The sequence below is a fragment of the Monodelphis domestica genome, chromosome 7 (assembly GCF_027887165.1).
Source record: "Monodelphis domestica isolate mMonDom1 chromosome 7, mMonDom1.pri, whole genome shotgun sequence".
Lineage (NCBI taxonomy): Eukaryota > Metazoa > Chordata > Mammalia > Didelphimorphia > Didelphidae > Monodelphis > Monodelphis domestica.
The window spans coordinates 1,700,748-1,717,615 of record NC_077233.1 but is presented as its reverse complement, the minus strand read 5'-3'; the positions used below and the strand labels follow the sequence as shown (position 1 = coordinate 1,717,615).

The window sequence follows — 16,868 nt, the reverse complement described above, 5'->3', positions numbered from 1 at the left end:
TCAATGATCGGGTTCCATCCCGGTGGTCCTGCTGGCCCTTGTCTGAGCCTCCTCTTCCCCCAACATTGCTTGCAAATCTCACCCCAGCCCAGCAGCCTTGACTCGGGCAGAGGCTGGGCGGTCAGCGGGGTGCCACTTTCTCAGGCCCATCCTGAACCCCTCTTCCTCCTCCTGTTTGTCAGCTTCCTTTCCACCTTGCTCGCCTTGGTTGGTGAGCTCTGTGTAGCTATTCGGGTCTCTTCAGACAAACGTCTGGCTTCTCCTGCAGAATTTTATTTTGCTCCACACCCACGTTGTGTCTAAGCCTTGGAAAGCGTCTTTCTGCGGCTTCTCCGTCACAAGCCCTAGGAAAGGAAAGTCACCGTCGGGGTGCCCAGTAAATTATTCTTCCAGCTAGTAAAGATCAGATTCCTGCGTGGATTCCTTCACCTTTTGGAAGAGGAACCAAGATGGAGGTGAGCCAAGGATCTGCTTCGGAGAGAGAGAGCCCCGCAGGACTTCCGCGTCTCTGACGTCCCTGTCGCTGTTCTGCCGGGCCTCCTGCCTGCCTTGGGATCCGCTGGCCACGCTCCTCCCTGGCTTCCCTGACAAACTGTGTGGGAGCTGCAGAGCGGTGCTAGGGAAGCTCGTTATCCAGAACATCCTCCAGGCCACAGGGAAGGGGTGGGGAGAAGGCTGGTGTGGGATCGTCAGGTCTTGGGGAGGCCGGACCCCCACACTCACCGGCACGCGTCTCTGCTTGAGTTCCGAAGGGACCAGATGGATGTCTCGCCAGCCTTGCCCCACGTCCCGTGGCAGCTTCACAGGAGCGGGCTTCCTCTCCCAGATCGCTGCACTAATACTGCAAGCTTACATTTGCTTCTTTGCCTTTGGAAAGCGTGGCCTCTCGTGGCCCGCTGCCTCTGTGTGGCCATCGTTCCTAGGAGCTCCTGTGACTTCTGAGTGTTCCCTTCCCTGCAGCCGCCCTCGGGGGCCTCGAGCTGGGTGGACAGAGAGATCCATTTGGCTGGGCTGCTTCCCCCCGCCGAGGAGCCAGTGAGCTGCGGCCCGCAGCCCCCAATCTCCTGTTCTCACCTCCCAAAGGAGTCGTCCCCTTTGGCATCCCTCGCATGGTCCGCTGGGCTGGTCTTCATCATGTTTGGCGGAAAGGAGGGAGAACGAGGTCTGAACAGACGGGCAGAGCTCTTGGAGGAAGCAGGCCCTCGCAGCCCCATGCCAGGGCTTGTGGTCATCCCGTCTGGTCTTGGAGGGCCGAGGGGTCAGTGCCTGGGCCGGCCCAGACATCTGCCACTTTGGAAACTTGGGGCACCCAGGTAGGAGGAAGAGAAAAGCCTGCGGCATTTAGATCCCAACGACAAGGGTTCAAAATCTGTTGTGCCACAGAGGGCCTGCATGACCTGGGTCAAGTCATTTAAGCACTCAGGACCTTAGTCTCTCGTGCCCCCCAAAGTGGGAGTGATCAGGAGGGTCTCCATGGCCCATTGAGTGGCATCATAGGGCCTGGGTTCAGATCCTGCCTCTGACACTCCCCTGGGTGAGGGGAGGGCCGGGGACAAGGTACAAATCTTGAAAGCCCGGCTCTTCTGGGAAGGATGGAGAAGGGAGAAGGGGGTGGCTTGCTCTGGGTCAAGTTCATTTGTTGAAAGCAACGGAGCCCCGGCCTTTCCCACCAAACACCCCCCTGAAGGAAGGAGCCGGCCTGGCCTGCCTGTCAGGAAGGGGGAAAGCTGGCGAGGGCTGGAAAGGGTTCCGGCTCTCTTTCCGTGATCAGCTAGCAGGGAAAGCTGGGGTTCCCTGATCCACAAGTCAGTGAAGGGAGAGGTCCCCCCACATGTCTCTGCCCCATGGGATCCGGGGAGGGGCTGGGGGGCTCCCGAGGACCCTGATCTCCTGGCCTGGGGCTCCTCGGACCCTCACACCCCCAAACCCTGGGCACCCTGGACACCCGCCCAGCGCCAATCACTTCAGACAATGACTCACAAACCCCAGAAAATGAAGAAAGGTTATAATTCAGGGCTGTCCAAAGCATACACTCGTTAATGGGGAGAAACAAGGGTGGGTGGTTCCCGCAGGAGGAAGAAAGGGAGGGCAGAGTCCAAGAGGACCCGCCTCCTCGGGGCCCAGGTGAGGAGGCACCAGTGGGCTTCTGCCGGCGCCCAGGCCTAGGGGCGGCAGGGAAGCCCGAGTCTGCTCCCTCCGGGCCTCGCTGGGGACCGCCACGTGGCTTCCACAAAGTGCTGTGACACGAGAGTGGCCCGGGAGCCTGTGCTCTCCTGGGCCTTGGGGGCTGCCAGTGTAGACGCTCCCTCCATCTGTGCCCTGGCGGGGTCAGAGTCCAGCGGAGACCCCGGGCCACCCTTTAGGCCTTACGGGAACCTGCTAATGAGTGCTGGATCCCAGAATGACCGACCCCCCCGAGCCCTCTGGCGCCTTACTGGATGGGGTGGGGTGGGTTTTGGTGAACTATGGCTGCCCGAGTATGGCAGGACTTGGGGCTTCTGCTGCCCTGCCCCCTGCTCTTGGGGGGGCGCCCTAAGAGCCGTCCGCCCCTCGGGGGCCACGGTGCTCTGGAGCCCCAAGAAAGAGACGCTCACGTCGGACCCGAGGCAGGAGCCCCGCTCCTATTTGGCCTTCTGTGGCCTCAGGACGATGCTGGCATACGATCGCAGGCAGGAAAACAGGTGAAGCGGAAGGTCTCGAAGGCGGATGTAATTGTTTTCGAGATGCAGCTGTTCCAGAGGAGAGTCTCTGCCCTTGGCCCTGCAGACTCGCTGCGGGAGAACGTTCCTGAGGAAACAGGCAAAAACGAGGGACCCCAGAAGTGGCGCCAAAGAGGGAGCAGAGGGCCCCCCGCCACACCCCCCCCGAGCCGCTCAGCCTCCATCTCCTCCCCTCTGCTCTAGACCCCTGCTTCCCCCTCAGAGTGCGGACAGAAGCGGCAAAGAAGCTCCAGCCGTCCTGTTTCCGCCCGCGTTTTAGCCATCCCAACAACGGCAAGAAAAAGTTACCGAATCTTGTTGTTGTTGAGTCTCAGAAGATGCAGCGACGTCATGCGCGAGATCCCGAAGGGCACAGCCTGCAGTTCATTGTGATCCAGGAAGACCTCTCTCAAAGAGTGGTAGGCCCCGAAGAACGAGACGGGGTGCACGCCGTCGTCGCGCAGGCGGTTGAAGGAGAGGTACAAGTACTCGAGGCCCGGCTTCATGTGGCCGAAGACATAGCCAGGGATTCGCTCGATCTGGTTCCCGACCAGCACCAAGTGCAGCAGGGACTTGGGTAGGTAGGAGGGAACGTGATAGAGTTTGTTGTAGGAAAGATCAACAGATTCCAGGTTTCTGTTGGGGAGACAGAGAGGGACACAGAGAGAGAGAGAGAGAGAGAGAGAGAGACAGAGGGGGGGGGAGAGACAGAGAGAGAGGGAGAGACAGAGAGAGGAGGGAGAGACAGAGAGAGAGAGGGAGAGACAGAGAGAGAGAGAGAGACAGAGGGGGGGGGAGAGAGAGACAGAGAGGGAGAGACAGAGAGAGAGAGGAGGGAGAGACAGACAGAGAGAGGGAGAGACAGAGAGAGAGAGACAGAGAGTGAGTGAGAGAGACAGAGAGAGAGGGAGAGAGAGAGTGAGTGAGAGAGACAGAGAGAGAGGGAGAGACAGAGGGGGGGGGGAGAGAGACAGAGAGGGAGAGAGAGAGAGAGGAGGGAGAGACAGAGAGAGAGACAGAGAGAGGGAGAGACAGAGAGAAGGGAGAGACAGACAGGGAGAGACAGAGAGAAAGAGAGAGGAGGGAGAGACACAGAGAGAGAGAGAGAAAGAGAGAGACAGGGGGGGGGAGAGAGAGACAGAGAGAGGAGGGAGAGACAGAGAGAGGAGGGAGAGACAGAGAGAGGGAGAGACAGAGAGAGGGAGAGACAGAGAGAAGGGAGAGACAGACAGGGAGAGACAGAGAGAGAGAGAGAGGAGGAAGAGACACAGAGAGAGAGAGAGAGGGAGGGAGAGACAGAGAGAGGAGGGAGAGACACAGAGAGAGAGGAGGGAGAGACAGAGACAGACAGAGAGAGGGAGAGAGAGAGAGAGGGGGAGAGAGAGAGAGACAGAGAGAGAGAAGGGAGAGACAGAGAGGAGGGAGAGACAGAGAGAGAGAGGAGGGAGAGACAGACAGAGAGAGGGAGAGGCAGACAGACAGAGAGAGGGAGAGACAGAGACAGACAGGGAGGGAGAGGGAGAGAGCAGGTCATTTGGACTGTACCCTGGTGTCCCAGCCTGGTTTCTCTGAGTTCATCCCTCCCCGGGGTCCTTCCTGGCCCTTCATCCTCGGTCACCCCTTTCTGTGGATGGCTGCTCTCCACCTGCAGTGGAGTCCCCAGTCCCCACCCCGATTATCTGGAGGGCCTCTTGGCACAGGCACACTCTACGTACTCACTTGTGGTGGATCCATGCTAAAGGGTCAATCCTGTTTTCTTCGATCTTATTATGACTTAATACGATGACGTTGATATTTCGGGTATGGTTGAAAGACGTTTCTTTGATTTCTTCGATCTGGTTGCTCTCCAGGTATAATTCCTGGAGTTAACAAAAAACACAGTTGGGAAGGTGCCGCCGTTGTCTTCTGTCCGGTGTGTTTGTTCTAACATCACATGACCTGGCTTGGGCACAGCCAGTTGCATTTGGAAATCTTTGGGTTCCTTTGATTTCTCCTAACAGACCAGAAGCGAGGGCTCCTGGGAGTCGTGTCATTATAGGCTCACATCTAATCAGTGCCTGTGAAAAGAAGCCAGAATTATCGCCTGCCCTAGGATTGATTTGTTGGGCAAAAGAGAGTATTTTCTTTTTTTTTTAACCCTCACCTTCTGTCTTGGTATCAATACTGTGTATTGGCTCTAAGGCAGAAGAGTGGTGAGGGCTAGGCCATGGGGGTCAAGCGACTTGCCCAGGGTCACCCAGCTGGGAAGTGTCTGAGGCCAGATTGGAACCCAGGACCGCCTGGCTCTAGGCCTGGCTCTCCATCCACTGAGCCACCGGCTGCCCCCAAAGAGAATATTTTCTGACAAGACTCCGCGTGCCCTTCTGATAGGATGCTTAGAGACAAGATGAGGTTCTGCTGGTCTTGGAGGTAGAGCTTTCTGTTCGTTCCAAGACAACCATCTCTTCCCATTGGCTTGGTTCCACAAGTCATTGCAAGCCAAGCCACACTGGGAGAGCCCCTCCTCACAGGGCCTGAATTTGCTGTTTGATCCCCTAAAACGAGCATGTGGAGAGGCTGCGTGGCATCGTGGACTCTGGGCAGGGGCTGATAGAGCGATCGATGGGCTTGACACCTAGTAGCTGGAGGCCAAAGGCTGCCTCTGCCGTGTGTCCTGGCCGTGGGCAAGTCACTTCATCGCTTGGTGCCCGGGAACTCCCCGAGACCCCAAGCCACCGAGCAGCCAGCAAAATGGATCCACCAAGAGTCAGACCAATGGAACTTGGGGGTTGGACCAGACAATGAAAACATCTACCTGATCTTCCAGGGCCCCTACCTTCCGCCTTAGAATCCGATCCAGGGCAGAAGAGCGAGAAGGGCACGGCTCTGGGGCTCAATGACTTGCCCAGGGTCACCCAGCTAGGAAGTATTCGAGGCCAGAATTGACCCCCAGACCTCCCGTCTCCAGGCCTGACTCTCTCCATGGAGCCACTCCTGCTTCATTTTTAATGTCATTGCAAAGGGTTGGGCTGTATCAATCTAAGAAATGGAATCCTTTCCCCGCTGGGCCTCGGTCACCCAGTTCCTGGTGGTTCTCAGTCTGGGAAGGGCAGCCCACGGCAGCGGTCTCTTCTTTCCTTCCTTTTCAAATGCTGTTCAAAGTGATTTCAGGTGCAGCCGTAAACTTGCATCATCCCCGGCAGTGAGCGGAGAGGCATTTCTGAAGGCCCCACTATGTGCCAAACACTGTGCTGGGCTTTGGGGCCACAGAAGGCAGGGAGAGCTCAGTCAGTGCAAAGGGGAGAAGAGGTCCCCTGGGACAGCCTCCGCAGCAACAGGCTGACGCACGTCAAATCGATTTCAGTAGAGGAAAAGGAGGAGCCGCGGACCAGCGCAGACGGGGCCTCCAGTTAGAGCAGAGAAGCTTCTCGCTCGTCTACAGGACCAGCTGCCTGGTAGCCAGGGTGCCGAGTAATCGTCCCGTTTGCTTACGAGTCCCTTCCTTTTTAAGGCCTCCCCTTGGATCTTGGTTTCGATCCTAAGGCAGAGGAGCAAGGTGAAGTGACTTGCCCAGGGTCACCCGGCAAGGAGCTGTCCGACCCAGGTCCCCCCTCTCCTCTGTCTGCATCACCTTCTACAAGACTTGCCACAACTCTTGACGTGGTTTTAGCTTGAGCTTAACTAAGGCATAAGTATGTTCCCCCGAAGCTTGAAGCCCCACAGAGGCACGTCGGACACCTGTACTTCTTTGTATTCCTTGAGACACCAGAATCCCGTTACTGCTCTGGCACCGTCCCTCTGTCTGCTTTGAATGTATTCTTGTGTAGAAAGATTGGTTTTTCCCATGGGTATCCCCGGGGTGTGGCCCCACCCTCCTCAGAGAGCACCGCAGACCCCTGAGGGAAGTTCTCCGAGCCTTTTTGTCTCCTGCCACAGCCGCCTCCGGAGGGCCTGAGCCCCTAAAGCCCCGCGAGCGAGCGTGCTCTTAAGAGGTGACAGCGGGGGTTGGCCATCACTTCTCCAGCGGCCACTGGCCCTTTGTGTTTCTTCTCTGGAGAACTGCTTGTTTGCACCTCGGGGAGAATGCCTGTTTGGCCATCTTGGCGGGGGACCCGCCAGCATTTCGGAGAGCAAATCTTTCCCCGGGGCTGCCTTCCAACTCTCCGCCATCCCCTTTGTCCCGCTGGCCCATTTTCCTGCTTTTCCTATAGCTACGGCCCTCACTTCGGCTATCATCTGAGACCCCCCCGTCGGTCAGTAGACTGGCCACGTCATTCCTTGTCAAAGCCTCATCGGTTCCTGGGATGTTGTGGATTATTTGTTGTTTCGTAGAAACGAACTCGCTTTGTCTGATTCTGTTCAGTATCCCATCGACAGGTGGGATGAGCTGACGCGGACGAGCCAAGGCGGGCCATAGGACCGTTCGGCCTGGTCGTTTTCACTGACAGTTTCAGCGATTGTTTCTTTCTGTTCCCTTGTTCGTGTCATCGCTAGGCCACGCCCCTTGGTGCTCCTCAGGGCAGCCGTGGTCTCGTCCCCTGGCAGATGGTGAGCAGCCTGAACAAAGGCCTTCTCTATTTCGTGCCTGTTTGCCTCTTTGTGGGGATGACTTTGGCTTGGGGCATTGAGCTGAAGCCACTCGTCAGCTCCCCTCCCTCTGTTGGCTTTTGCTAAGAAAGCCCCCTCCCATCGGGAGCTACTTGGGTGACTCGCCGTCTCCTCGGTCGATCCTGTTTCCAAAGTGAGGTTGAAACGTCCTGACAGACCCGGTTGTTAGTGGGAACGCCACGAATGGTTCGTCCCCCATTACTCATGCTAGCCTGTGGTTCCAAAGGCAAACCCTCCGCCTCCGCTATGTGGTCATTCCTTGTGTGCTCGCCACGGCCCCAATTCAGCCACGAGAATCCTGAGCCTTCTGCCGCTCTCGTTGCCGTTTGGGGTGTCGTGGGCTCGACTGCCCCCCATCTTTCGCTTTGTGGGTGTCCCTCGCACGGGAGCCTCTGGCACACTGCGTCAGTCACGCTTCCAAAAGGGGCCTCTCTGGGCCAGCGCTCAGCGGCCGGCCGGACTTGCCCCAGGATCGGGAAGCCGAGCCAGGTCGCGGCTCCTTGTCGGAGCCCTCCCTCAGGAGGGAGGCGGACGGCTCGGTTTGGCCAACGGTTTCTTCGAGTTCTTGGAGCATCCGATCTGGCTATGCCTCTCTCGGGCTCCAGGCTCGACCCTGCTGGGCACCCAGTGGACATGTGGTCAGTGCTCGTTGGCTGAGGGAGCGCGCGTCACCCTCTGCGTGTCTGTGCCCAGCTCAGGGAGCCCCCCACGGGGCCTCTGGGCCGCAAGACCAACTGTGCCGTGACTGTGAAGGCCTTCGCCCCTCCCCCGATGGCCTCGTGTCTGTCGTCTGGGGCGGCTGGGGGGAGGAGCGCCTTCCTCCAGAGCTCTTCTTGGTGCCCATTTTCCTGCCCTCCTGCCCAGGGAGGAGCCCGTCGCCCTTTCTTTGGCCCAGAATTTCCCAACAAGCTATTATTTCATGAATAGCAAAGGCTGGCCACAGGCTTGCAGAGGGGAAGCTGAGGCAGACAAAAGCCAAGGGACTGGCTCAGGGTCACACAACTGCTAAATGCCTGAGGCCAGATTCGGGCCTTCTCTGTCTTGTGCCACCTCACTACGTGCACGGAGACAGGTGGGAGACAGCCTGGGAAGGATTTTCAGTGCCGGGTTGAGTATTTTGTATTTTATCCTAGAGGCATTAGGGAGCCATTGAAGCTTGTAGAGAGCGAGAGGGCCGTGACAGGCACTGCGATGAGGAAATGGCACTTGGGCCATTGGAAGGGCCCAGCGGCAAGCTCTCCTCGGAGGCCGGTGATCGGGATGATCAGGAGTGGCGTTAGGAGCCGCCGCTTGTGAAGGGAAGCCTTCCGGCTCGGTGCCAGTGAGGCCAGGACGGGCACGACGAGCACGCGCCGGGGGAACGTCTTTGTGCCGCTCCCGACACGGGCTTTACAGGGGACCCGTAATGGCGGGTCCGTCCCACCAAGAGCGAACCCGCGGCCTGCCCGGAGCCCGGAGCCCGGCCCCTACCTCGATGGACGTCGGCAGGCCCTGCGGGATGATCCGGAAGCGATTCCTTCCCAGGCGCAGGTAAGACAGCCTCTGCAGCGGGCCGAAGGCCCAGGGACTCACGTTGGACTCGCTGAGCTCGTTCCCCTCCAGCTCCAGGGTGACGAGGTGCTTGAGCCCTAGGGAGCAGGACACAGAGCCGCTGGGCCCCGGGCGGGCGCTCGCCCCCGGCTGCCAGGGCCCCCGCCCTAATGGGGGCCGCCCCCCCCACACCCACACACACACCCCCACACCCACACACACACACACACAGCGGGCCGTGCCCTGGAGAGGCGCCCCCAGAACAACCTAAACAGAACGGGGTGTTTGGCCCACAGTTTAGGAGGCGAGGTCACTGTGGAGGCCGAATGAAGGAGGGGAGAGCCGGGAGGCAGGCAGAGCCCGGGGCCCCGCGGAGAGCATTCCAAGTGGGCGGTGAGGGCAGGGGTCCAGAGGCTCCCCTGGAAGGGAGGACGCACGAGGGGCTGCAGGCAGCCGTCCGTCACCCCCTCTGTCTGTCTGTCTGTGTGTCTCCCTCCCTCCCCGACAGCCAAGCGCAGGGCTTTCCTGGGCCGGCACCTCCCTTCGGCCGCTCCCAGCTTGGGCTCAGCCGTTGCCAAACCCCGTCTGTGGTCCGCCTTCCTGCGGACGCCTCCGCGATGCTCGCGATGCTTTGGGCGTCCCTGGCACGGCCTCTTCTCCCCAGCCGGGGGCACGTCGTGCCAGGCGGAGGCCCGAGGGGGAAGCCGCCCGCCGCGCAGCGGGGCACGAAGCGCCTCGTGACCGCCCGGCCTTCCGTCCGTCCCCGAGGACAGGCAACGTGGCGAGCCCCTCCGTGAGCGCTCTCGGGGGACACACAAGGCCAGCGAAGGCCGGAGCTGCCTGGGCCCCCGTGTAGGACGGCCCTCGACGTCGGGCCATCCAGGCGGGGCTGAGAATGGCCGAGGGAGCCCCGAGCGTCACCCCGAGCTTCTGAGGTCGGCCGTCTCCCGCCCTCGCGCCCGCTGAGGCGTCCTGGCTTGGCCGTTTGGGGCGGCCCTGGAGCGGGCCGAGCGCCCTCCTCGGAATGCTCGTAGGGCCGGCAGCAGGGCCCGGCTTCCGTTCCGCCACGTCCCCGGCCCGCCTCCCCCCCCCCCCCCCCCGTGGCCCCCTTCAGCCCTTGCCCTCCCTCCCCCGAAGGCCTTCCACAGCAAGGCCAGGTCCAGGCCGGGGCAGTTGGGGGGGAGGGGGCTGGAGAGAAGCCGGGCGAGGGGGAGGGGACTGGAGAGAAGCAGGGCGGAGGGGGGGGGGCTGGAGAGAAGCCGGGCGGGGGCTGGAGAGAAGGGGGGGGAGGGGGCTGGAGAGAAGCAGGGCGGGGGGGGGGGAGGGGGCTGGAGAGAAGCAGGGCGGGGGGGGAGGGGGCTGGAGAGAAGCCGGGCGGGGGGAGGGGGCTGGAGAGAAGCCTGGCGGGGGGGGGGGGCTGGAGAGAAGCCTGGCGGGGGGCGGGGGGGGGGGGGGCTGGAGCTTCGTGCCCAACGGCGGAGAATCTCCGGCTGTCGGAGCGGCCTCGCCCCAGGGGCAGAGAAGGGAGTCGGGGAGGCCGGACCCCGGGTGGGCAGAGTGGTGCCCCCGAGGTCTGGGCGAGCAGCACCCACCTGCCAGGCTGTCTTCGTCGAGGGAGCGCAGAGCGTTCTCGTTGACTTTCAGCTCCAGGAGCCCCGAGGGCAGCGCCGGCGGCAGCCGCACCAGGCCGTTGCCGTCCAGATACAGGCACGTCAGCTTCTTCAGGGGCTGCAAAGGGGAATCTCAGCCTCCCGCCAGCCCCTGCCCACAGCCAGCCTGGCCCCGAGCCGGCCAAAGGCCATCCGCCGCCACGGACAATGAGGAGGCACAAGGCCGGAAAGAGGCTGGGACTCTCCCTGTTTTACAGACGAGGAAACTGAGGCAGGCAGGGTTGGTCGGGGGACTCCTCCAGGGGCTCCTAGCTAGTGAGTGTCTGAGGCCAGATTGGAACCCGGGCTTCCTGCCTCAAAGGGGACGTCCCGCGGAGAAACCACACGCGCACGCACACGCACGCACGCATCCAGGCACTCACACGTCTTCTAGATCCAAAGGTGCCTGCCTACAAGCAGAGGCCAGGCGGGAGGCAGCCCCTTCCCTGTTCCTGACAGCCTCCCCGAGCTGCCTAGAGCAAAGGCTAGAGCTGGGCTCGCCTGTCGCCGTCCTGGGGCTCCGGCCGCCTCCCTGACCACTCGGCCACACTGCCTCTCCTGCCCACGGATGCCGAAAACTGCTATGGGATAGAGGCAGGTGGGGCAGAGAGGAGACGGCCTCCAGCCGCCAGGGCCTCCCTCCCTCCCTGGCCCTCGCCTCGGGGCCCGCACGCTTGCCAGCCGGCCCGGCTCTCCCAGGGCCATCTCCCGCTCAGCACAGATGGAGAGCTGCGGGGGCATGGCGGGGGCACGGCGGGGGCATGGTGAGGGCATGGCAGGGGCACGGCGGGGGCAGGGCAGGGGCATGGTGAGGGCACGGCGGGGGCAGGGCGGGGGCATGGTGAGGGCAGGGCGGGGGCAGGGCGGGGGCAGGGCGGGGGCACAGTGAGGGCACGGCAGGGGCACGGTGAGGGCACGGCAGGGGCATGGCGCAGCACCCTTACCTTGAACACGTTGGGGCTGATGCCAGAAGCAGTGATGGCGTTTCTGCGCAGGTCCAGCGTTTCCAGATTGGGTGTTCCCAGGAATGCTCCGTCCGGGATGCGGCGGATGGAATTCCCTAGGAGACAGTTTTTTGCCGTCTGTCTATGTCTGGGGACTGGGGGGGCCCTGACAGTTTCTGTCTGCCAGGGGATGTTCCCCCACCTGCCTGCCTCTGCCTGCCCCCTGCCCCCTGCCTCTGCCTGCCTTAATTGATTGCCTGGCTTGGTGCCCCCTCCTGGACAGAGCGCTGCGGCACGGACGGCCCTTACCGATGAGCTCCAAGCTCCTTAAGTCCGGGTCTGAAATGATGGGCACTTGGGTGAGGTTGGCATTGGTGCAGCTCATCTCGTGCTCCCAAATGGTGCACGCCCTGGGCACAGGTGGGGCCTCTGTATCGGGCTCAGACACTGGGGAATAGGGAACCTCGTAATGGTCGTCGTCATCGTCGTGGTCGTCGTTGTGGTCGTGGTCGTCATCGTGGTCGTCGTCGTCATTGTGGTCGTGGTCGTAGTAGTGGTCCTGGTCTTCGTGGTCTTCGTGGTCGTCGTGGTCGTCGTGGTCGTCGTCCTCCTCCTTGTCGCCCCTATCTCGGCTCCAGTGTTTCTGCGCCTCCTCCCCGACCCCCTGCGGCAGCGCCTTTGGCTCTTGGGGCCAGCGCTCATCTGGGTGGCCCGCTCTCCTCGCGCTCCCGGGGGCCTCTCCTCCAGGCGGCTCTGAGGCCGGGGCCTTCGCCCTTTGCCTTTCCTCTTCGGGACCTTCTCTCTGCCTTGTCGCCGGAGGTCTTCTTCCCCGGCCTCCTGCTCCTTCCTCTGGAGCACTTCCTGGCGCTGGGTTAAAGCATCCCCAGGAAGTTCTGGGCTGCCACCTAAGAAATGACCGCTATATAGTGAGGAGGGTGCTGGCCGGGGGTGCAGGGCGGGAGGGGAGGAGTGCCCGAAGCCCCCCTCCCTCCAGCACAGCGCCAGGCCTCGCGCTGGGACCCCAAAGCTTTGCCAAGAACGGCTGGGCTCTGTGTCCATCCTGCTTGGTGGAAGGCCTTCCGGCCCCCGATGTTGGAGCCGCCCCCCGCGCCAGGCCACGGAACAGCTGCGTGGCGCGCGTGCCCAGGTAGCGCTGCCGGGGCTCGTGGGGCAGGGCTGCTCACCTCCCTGGACTGCCCCTGGGCTGGCCTCAGCCGCCAACAGGAAGGAGAAGGGGGTCCCCCAGAACAGAGCCCTCCAGCCGGCACGCTCTTCCTGGTCGGGGCCAGCTCCCGGAGGGCTCCATCCTCGGCTCCGGCTCTCATGGGGCGATTGCGGGATGACTTGGGCTCCCCTGGATTCCTCGCGCCAAGCATGGGAGGCAGGAAGGGGCGCAGCCCTCCCCCCGGCCCCCCTTCCAGACCACGCCTCCCCCGATTCCCCAGAAGCGGAAGGGCCCGGCCGAGCCCCTGCGCGTCGCTTCCGTACCAGCGTCGGGGCAGAGCGGGCAGCATTCGCCCGCGGGGGTGACGGGCCGCGGGCACCGGCGAGGCGGGCACGTGGCCTCGTCACAGACGGCTGTGCCGCCGGAGCAGAGGCAGGTGACGCAGGGCTCGGGAGACCACACGGCTCCGTCGTACATCACGATCCCGCCGAAGGCGCACCGGCCCTTCCTGCCTGGGAGAGAAGAGCCACCGGAAGTCTGTGAAGAGGCCCGGGAGGGCTCCTTCCCGAGCCCGACACCCAGCCGTGGGTATCTGAGGGTGCTCGCCGCGGCACCTGCATCCCCGTCCCCGGCTGGCGCCGGAATGTCCTCCCTCCTCCCCCCGCTTCTCCCTGGCTCCCCGCCGGGTCCTGCCCGCACGCCCTCTTGTTTCGGCCACTACCAACATGGCGTCCGCTCCCCTTGGCTCACGCCCTTCCCCCCCCATGTCCCCCTCCCTCTGTGAGCCCGCATGGATGGGGGTGGGGAGCCTGGGGGCGGGGCCTTGCTGGGCGCCCACGATTGGGCTCTCTGGAGGCTGAGGTGGAAAGTGTGCCAGGCATGGGGAGCGGGAGAAGAGGCAGAAGACCGTGGGGGGGGCACCGTGGCCAAGCCCCCCCCCCCCCCCCCGGAGACCCTGCACCAACTCCAGCTAAAATGCGCTTCATGGCTTTCTCTGCTTTTGGCGAAACATCCCAGAAAGTGGCTAGAAAAGGAGCCACGAAGAGAAATCCCGGGCCGGGGCGGGAAGTACGCGGAGGAGCGCGTGGTGGGCCGGGACTCGGGAGCCCCCTTCTTGTTGTTTGTCTGGGCGGGGGGATCGCCTTACGTGGAGCCAGGAAAGGAGGCCCCGCTCGGGCCCGGCTCCATCCTGGGCCCAGCGTGGCAGACGCCAAACAGAGGGCCCTGCCTCGAGGAGCCTCTATTCTTGGGGGGGGGGGGGGCGTGCCGGCCTCCCACCCAGCCCTGCCCGAAAGCCCACGGGAGACCTTCGGCTTCCTGGGCTTTTCCCACGCAAGGCACGCGTGGCAGTCTGCAGGTATGATCTCTGGGGCCCAAGTACGGCCACAGAGGAGATGGGAGCGAGGAGGGCGAAGCAAAGGCAGCCAGAGAGCGTCCTTCGCACCGGGGCCGGGCGGCAAAGGCCAACCAGCTGGGAAGAGGCTCCTTGGAGGGATCCTTGGCCAACGCCAGCCCCAAGTGGGCCTTTCCTTACCTGGCAGGACGTTGTAGCCCGACTCTTCTCCCAGAGAGCTCGCCAGCGGGACCACCAGGTCCACAGCGCTGCCCTCGGGGGCCCGGAGAGGAAGCTGTTGCTTTGGGGTGGCCGCCACCAGCGGCTCGGACTGCCCGTGGGCTCTGCGGTTCAGGGAGGGGGCCTTCCTCAAGGCTCTGTGGCCCCTCCTCCGGGATTGTCTGCTGAGGGTTCCCGCCAGCCCATTCTGAGCCAAGTCAATGTACAGGCCCATGAGCAGGAAACAGCAGATCCCATCGGGCAGCTTCATGCTTCGGGTTCACAGGCCCAGTTCCAGAAAAAGAAAGAGGGAGGGAGGGAGGGAGGAAGGAGAGAGGGAGGAAGGAAAGAAGGAAAGGAGAGGAAGGAGCAAGGAAGTAGGAAAGGAGGGAACAAAGGGAGGAAGGAAGGGAGGAGAGAAGAAGGAAGGAAGTAGAGAGGGAGGAAGGAAGGAAGGAAGGAAGGAGGGAGGGAGGAAGAAAGGAAGGAAGGAGAGAGGGAGGAAGGAAGGAAGGAAGGAAGGAGGGAGGAAAGATGGATGAATGGACAGGAGGGAAGGAAGGAGGGAGGAAGGAAAGGAGAGGAAGGAGCAAGGAAGTAGGAAAGGAGGGAAGAAAGGGAGGAAGGAGCAAGGAAGTAGGAAAGGAGGGAAGAAAGGGAGGAAGGAAGGGAGGAGAGAAGGAAGGAAGTAGAGAGGAAGGAAGGAAGGAAGGAAGGAAGGAAGGAAGGAAGGAAGGAAGGAAGGAGAGAGGGAGGAAGGAAAGAAGGAAGGAGAGAGGAAGGAAGGAAGGAGAGAGGGAGGAAGGAAAGAAGGAAGGAGAGAGGAAGGATGGATGAATGGACAGGAGGGAAGGAAGGAGGGGGGGAGGAAGGAAAGAAGGAAAAGAGAGGAAGGAGCAAGGAAGTAGGAAAGGAGGGAAGAAAGGGAGGAAAGAAGGAAGGAAGGAGGGAAGTTAGGATGGTTACCTCTGGCCTGGCCAGGCCTTGCTAGCCCTGCCAGATCCCCCTGCCTGCTGCCACCGGCTCTGCCCTGGGCCTCCCCCCCCCCCCCTTGGGGGTCACCCTTGTGGGACCGGGAGGGAACGGAACATGTTTGGGCTTTCGGTAAGCCAGACGGTCCGTGCCAAGAAGTCCATTGATTAGGCAGGGACGAAGAACCAAGGCTGGAATGCAAGAATAGAGCCCTGTTCGGCCAGAGCTGCTCCCTGCTGGGAAGCCAGGAAGGAGGCAAGCTTCGAGCCCACACATTCCAGGTCATGGGCAGTGGCCGGGCCGAAGGGGCCGCACCGACGGGGGAAAGAGCAAGCGGCCACCTCGGAGCTCGGGGCCAGGCTTTGAGGGGGTCCACGCTCCGGTGCCAGATTCCGGGTCGGCTCTCCAGAAAACCAGAGTGGGGGACCAGCGAGGCTCCTCCGAGATGGGACAGGCTCGCCAAGAAGCCTCCCGGGAAGACCTCGTGGGCCCGGCACATCCTCCAGGCCTGTCTTCTTCCGGGTCTTCTGGCCCAGCCTCCCAAGCACTGGAAAGGGCAGGGGGCTGCCCCCGAGAAGGCATCCGTGTGGCCGCAGAGCAGAGCGGCGCCGGCTGCTCCCATCCCAGCCTGCTTTTCTGCACTCGCCCTGGGGCAGGGTCTCTGCGCCTCTGCGGAGCCCGAGGACCCTCCGGGGGGGGGGGGGGGGCGGAGATGCGGGGACCGCGGCGTCCACTGGCGAGGCCTGCCATGTCTAGGGAAGAAGTTGGCGAGCCAGGCCAGGCTCCCTCCAAGGCACAGGCAGGCTTCGGCCTTCCCCGGAGGCCTCACCATCCCAAGCACCCTACAGGGAGACCCCGAGGAGTCCGATCCTGGGCCTCTGCCAGGCTGCCAGTGAATGCCAGCCTTCGATCTGGGCCCAGGAGCTCCCGGAGCCAGGCTCGCCTGGGCTCTCCTGGGCCTTGGCCCAAAAGCGAGCCTGTGTGGTGAGCCATGAAAGCATTTCCCTGGCCCAGTGGTGAGTGATCACCAGCAAGGCCCTTTGCTTTGTGCCGCCCTCAGTTTCCCTGTCTGTAAAATGGCAGAACATTCGCAGTGGGCTGACCTTGCAGGAGGGTCAGTGTGAGGCACGCTGGCGGCTGGGTCTACACCCAGGGGTCATCGTGGCCCCTTCCCAAGTCCTCGCCTCTGGGGAGACGGCCTCTCTGCCCTGCCCCCCCCCCAGACCGGCCACGAGGCATCCCCCAAGGCAGAGGGACGGAGCATGGCCTTGTGCCCCCTGGGGCGGAGGGTACTCCCCATCCGGAACCCCTCCCCCAGCTGTCCCTGATGGAAACGCAGGCCTCTGGCGGGGGCCTGGGTTCCGGAGCAGCCACCCCTCTGCTTTAGGCTGGGCTCGGCGCAGCACCGGGGACGTTCTTGGCCCGGGTAGGGGCCGCAGGGCTCGCCCTGCTGAGCTTTCACGGCGCCTTCTCTTCCTGGAATGGCACCCCGGAGCCAGAGAGGGGCCCGGCCCAAGCTCGGACGGAGGGAGGAGGAGAATGGACCCCGGCCTGGGTGCCACTAGAGACACGGACGGGGGAGCCCCATGATCAGACTTGGGAGGGACGGCCTGCGGCGGACATCATCTCGGACCGCCTTTGGAGGTGGCCGGCTGAGTGGGGAGCGGCTGGAGGCAGCGACGGGCCGCAGGGCTGGTGCCAGTGGGAAGAGCAGAGAAGGCCGAAGGGCCGAGACAGTCTCTCAGGCCATCCGACTCCCACTCGGAGATG

General features: G+C 62.7%; 1 protein-coding gene across 1 annotated transcript; it reads right to left on the bottom strand.

Moving 5' to 3' along the window:
- Positions 1–1,988: 1,988 nt before the first annotated feature.
- On the bottom strand, positions 1,989–14,484 carry ECM2 (extracellular matrix protein 2). Its single transcript, XM_056804023.1, is given in 10 exon segments — positions 1,989–2,787; positions 3,009–3,335; positions 4,419–4,558; positions 8,757–8,914; positions 10,409–10,544; positions 11,410–11,525; positions 11,719–12,043; positions 12,046–12,314; positions 12,898–13,086; positions 14,109–14,484. Coding segments are annotated over 10 exon segments (2,115 nt in total). The 5' UTR covers positions 14,398–14,484; the 3' UTR covers positions 1,989–2,621.
- Positions 14,485–16,868: the final 2,384 nt, after the last annotated feature.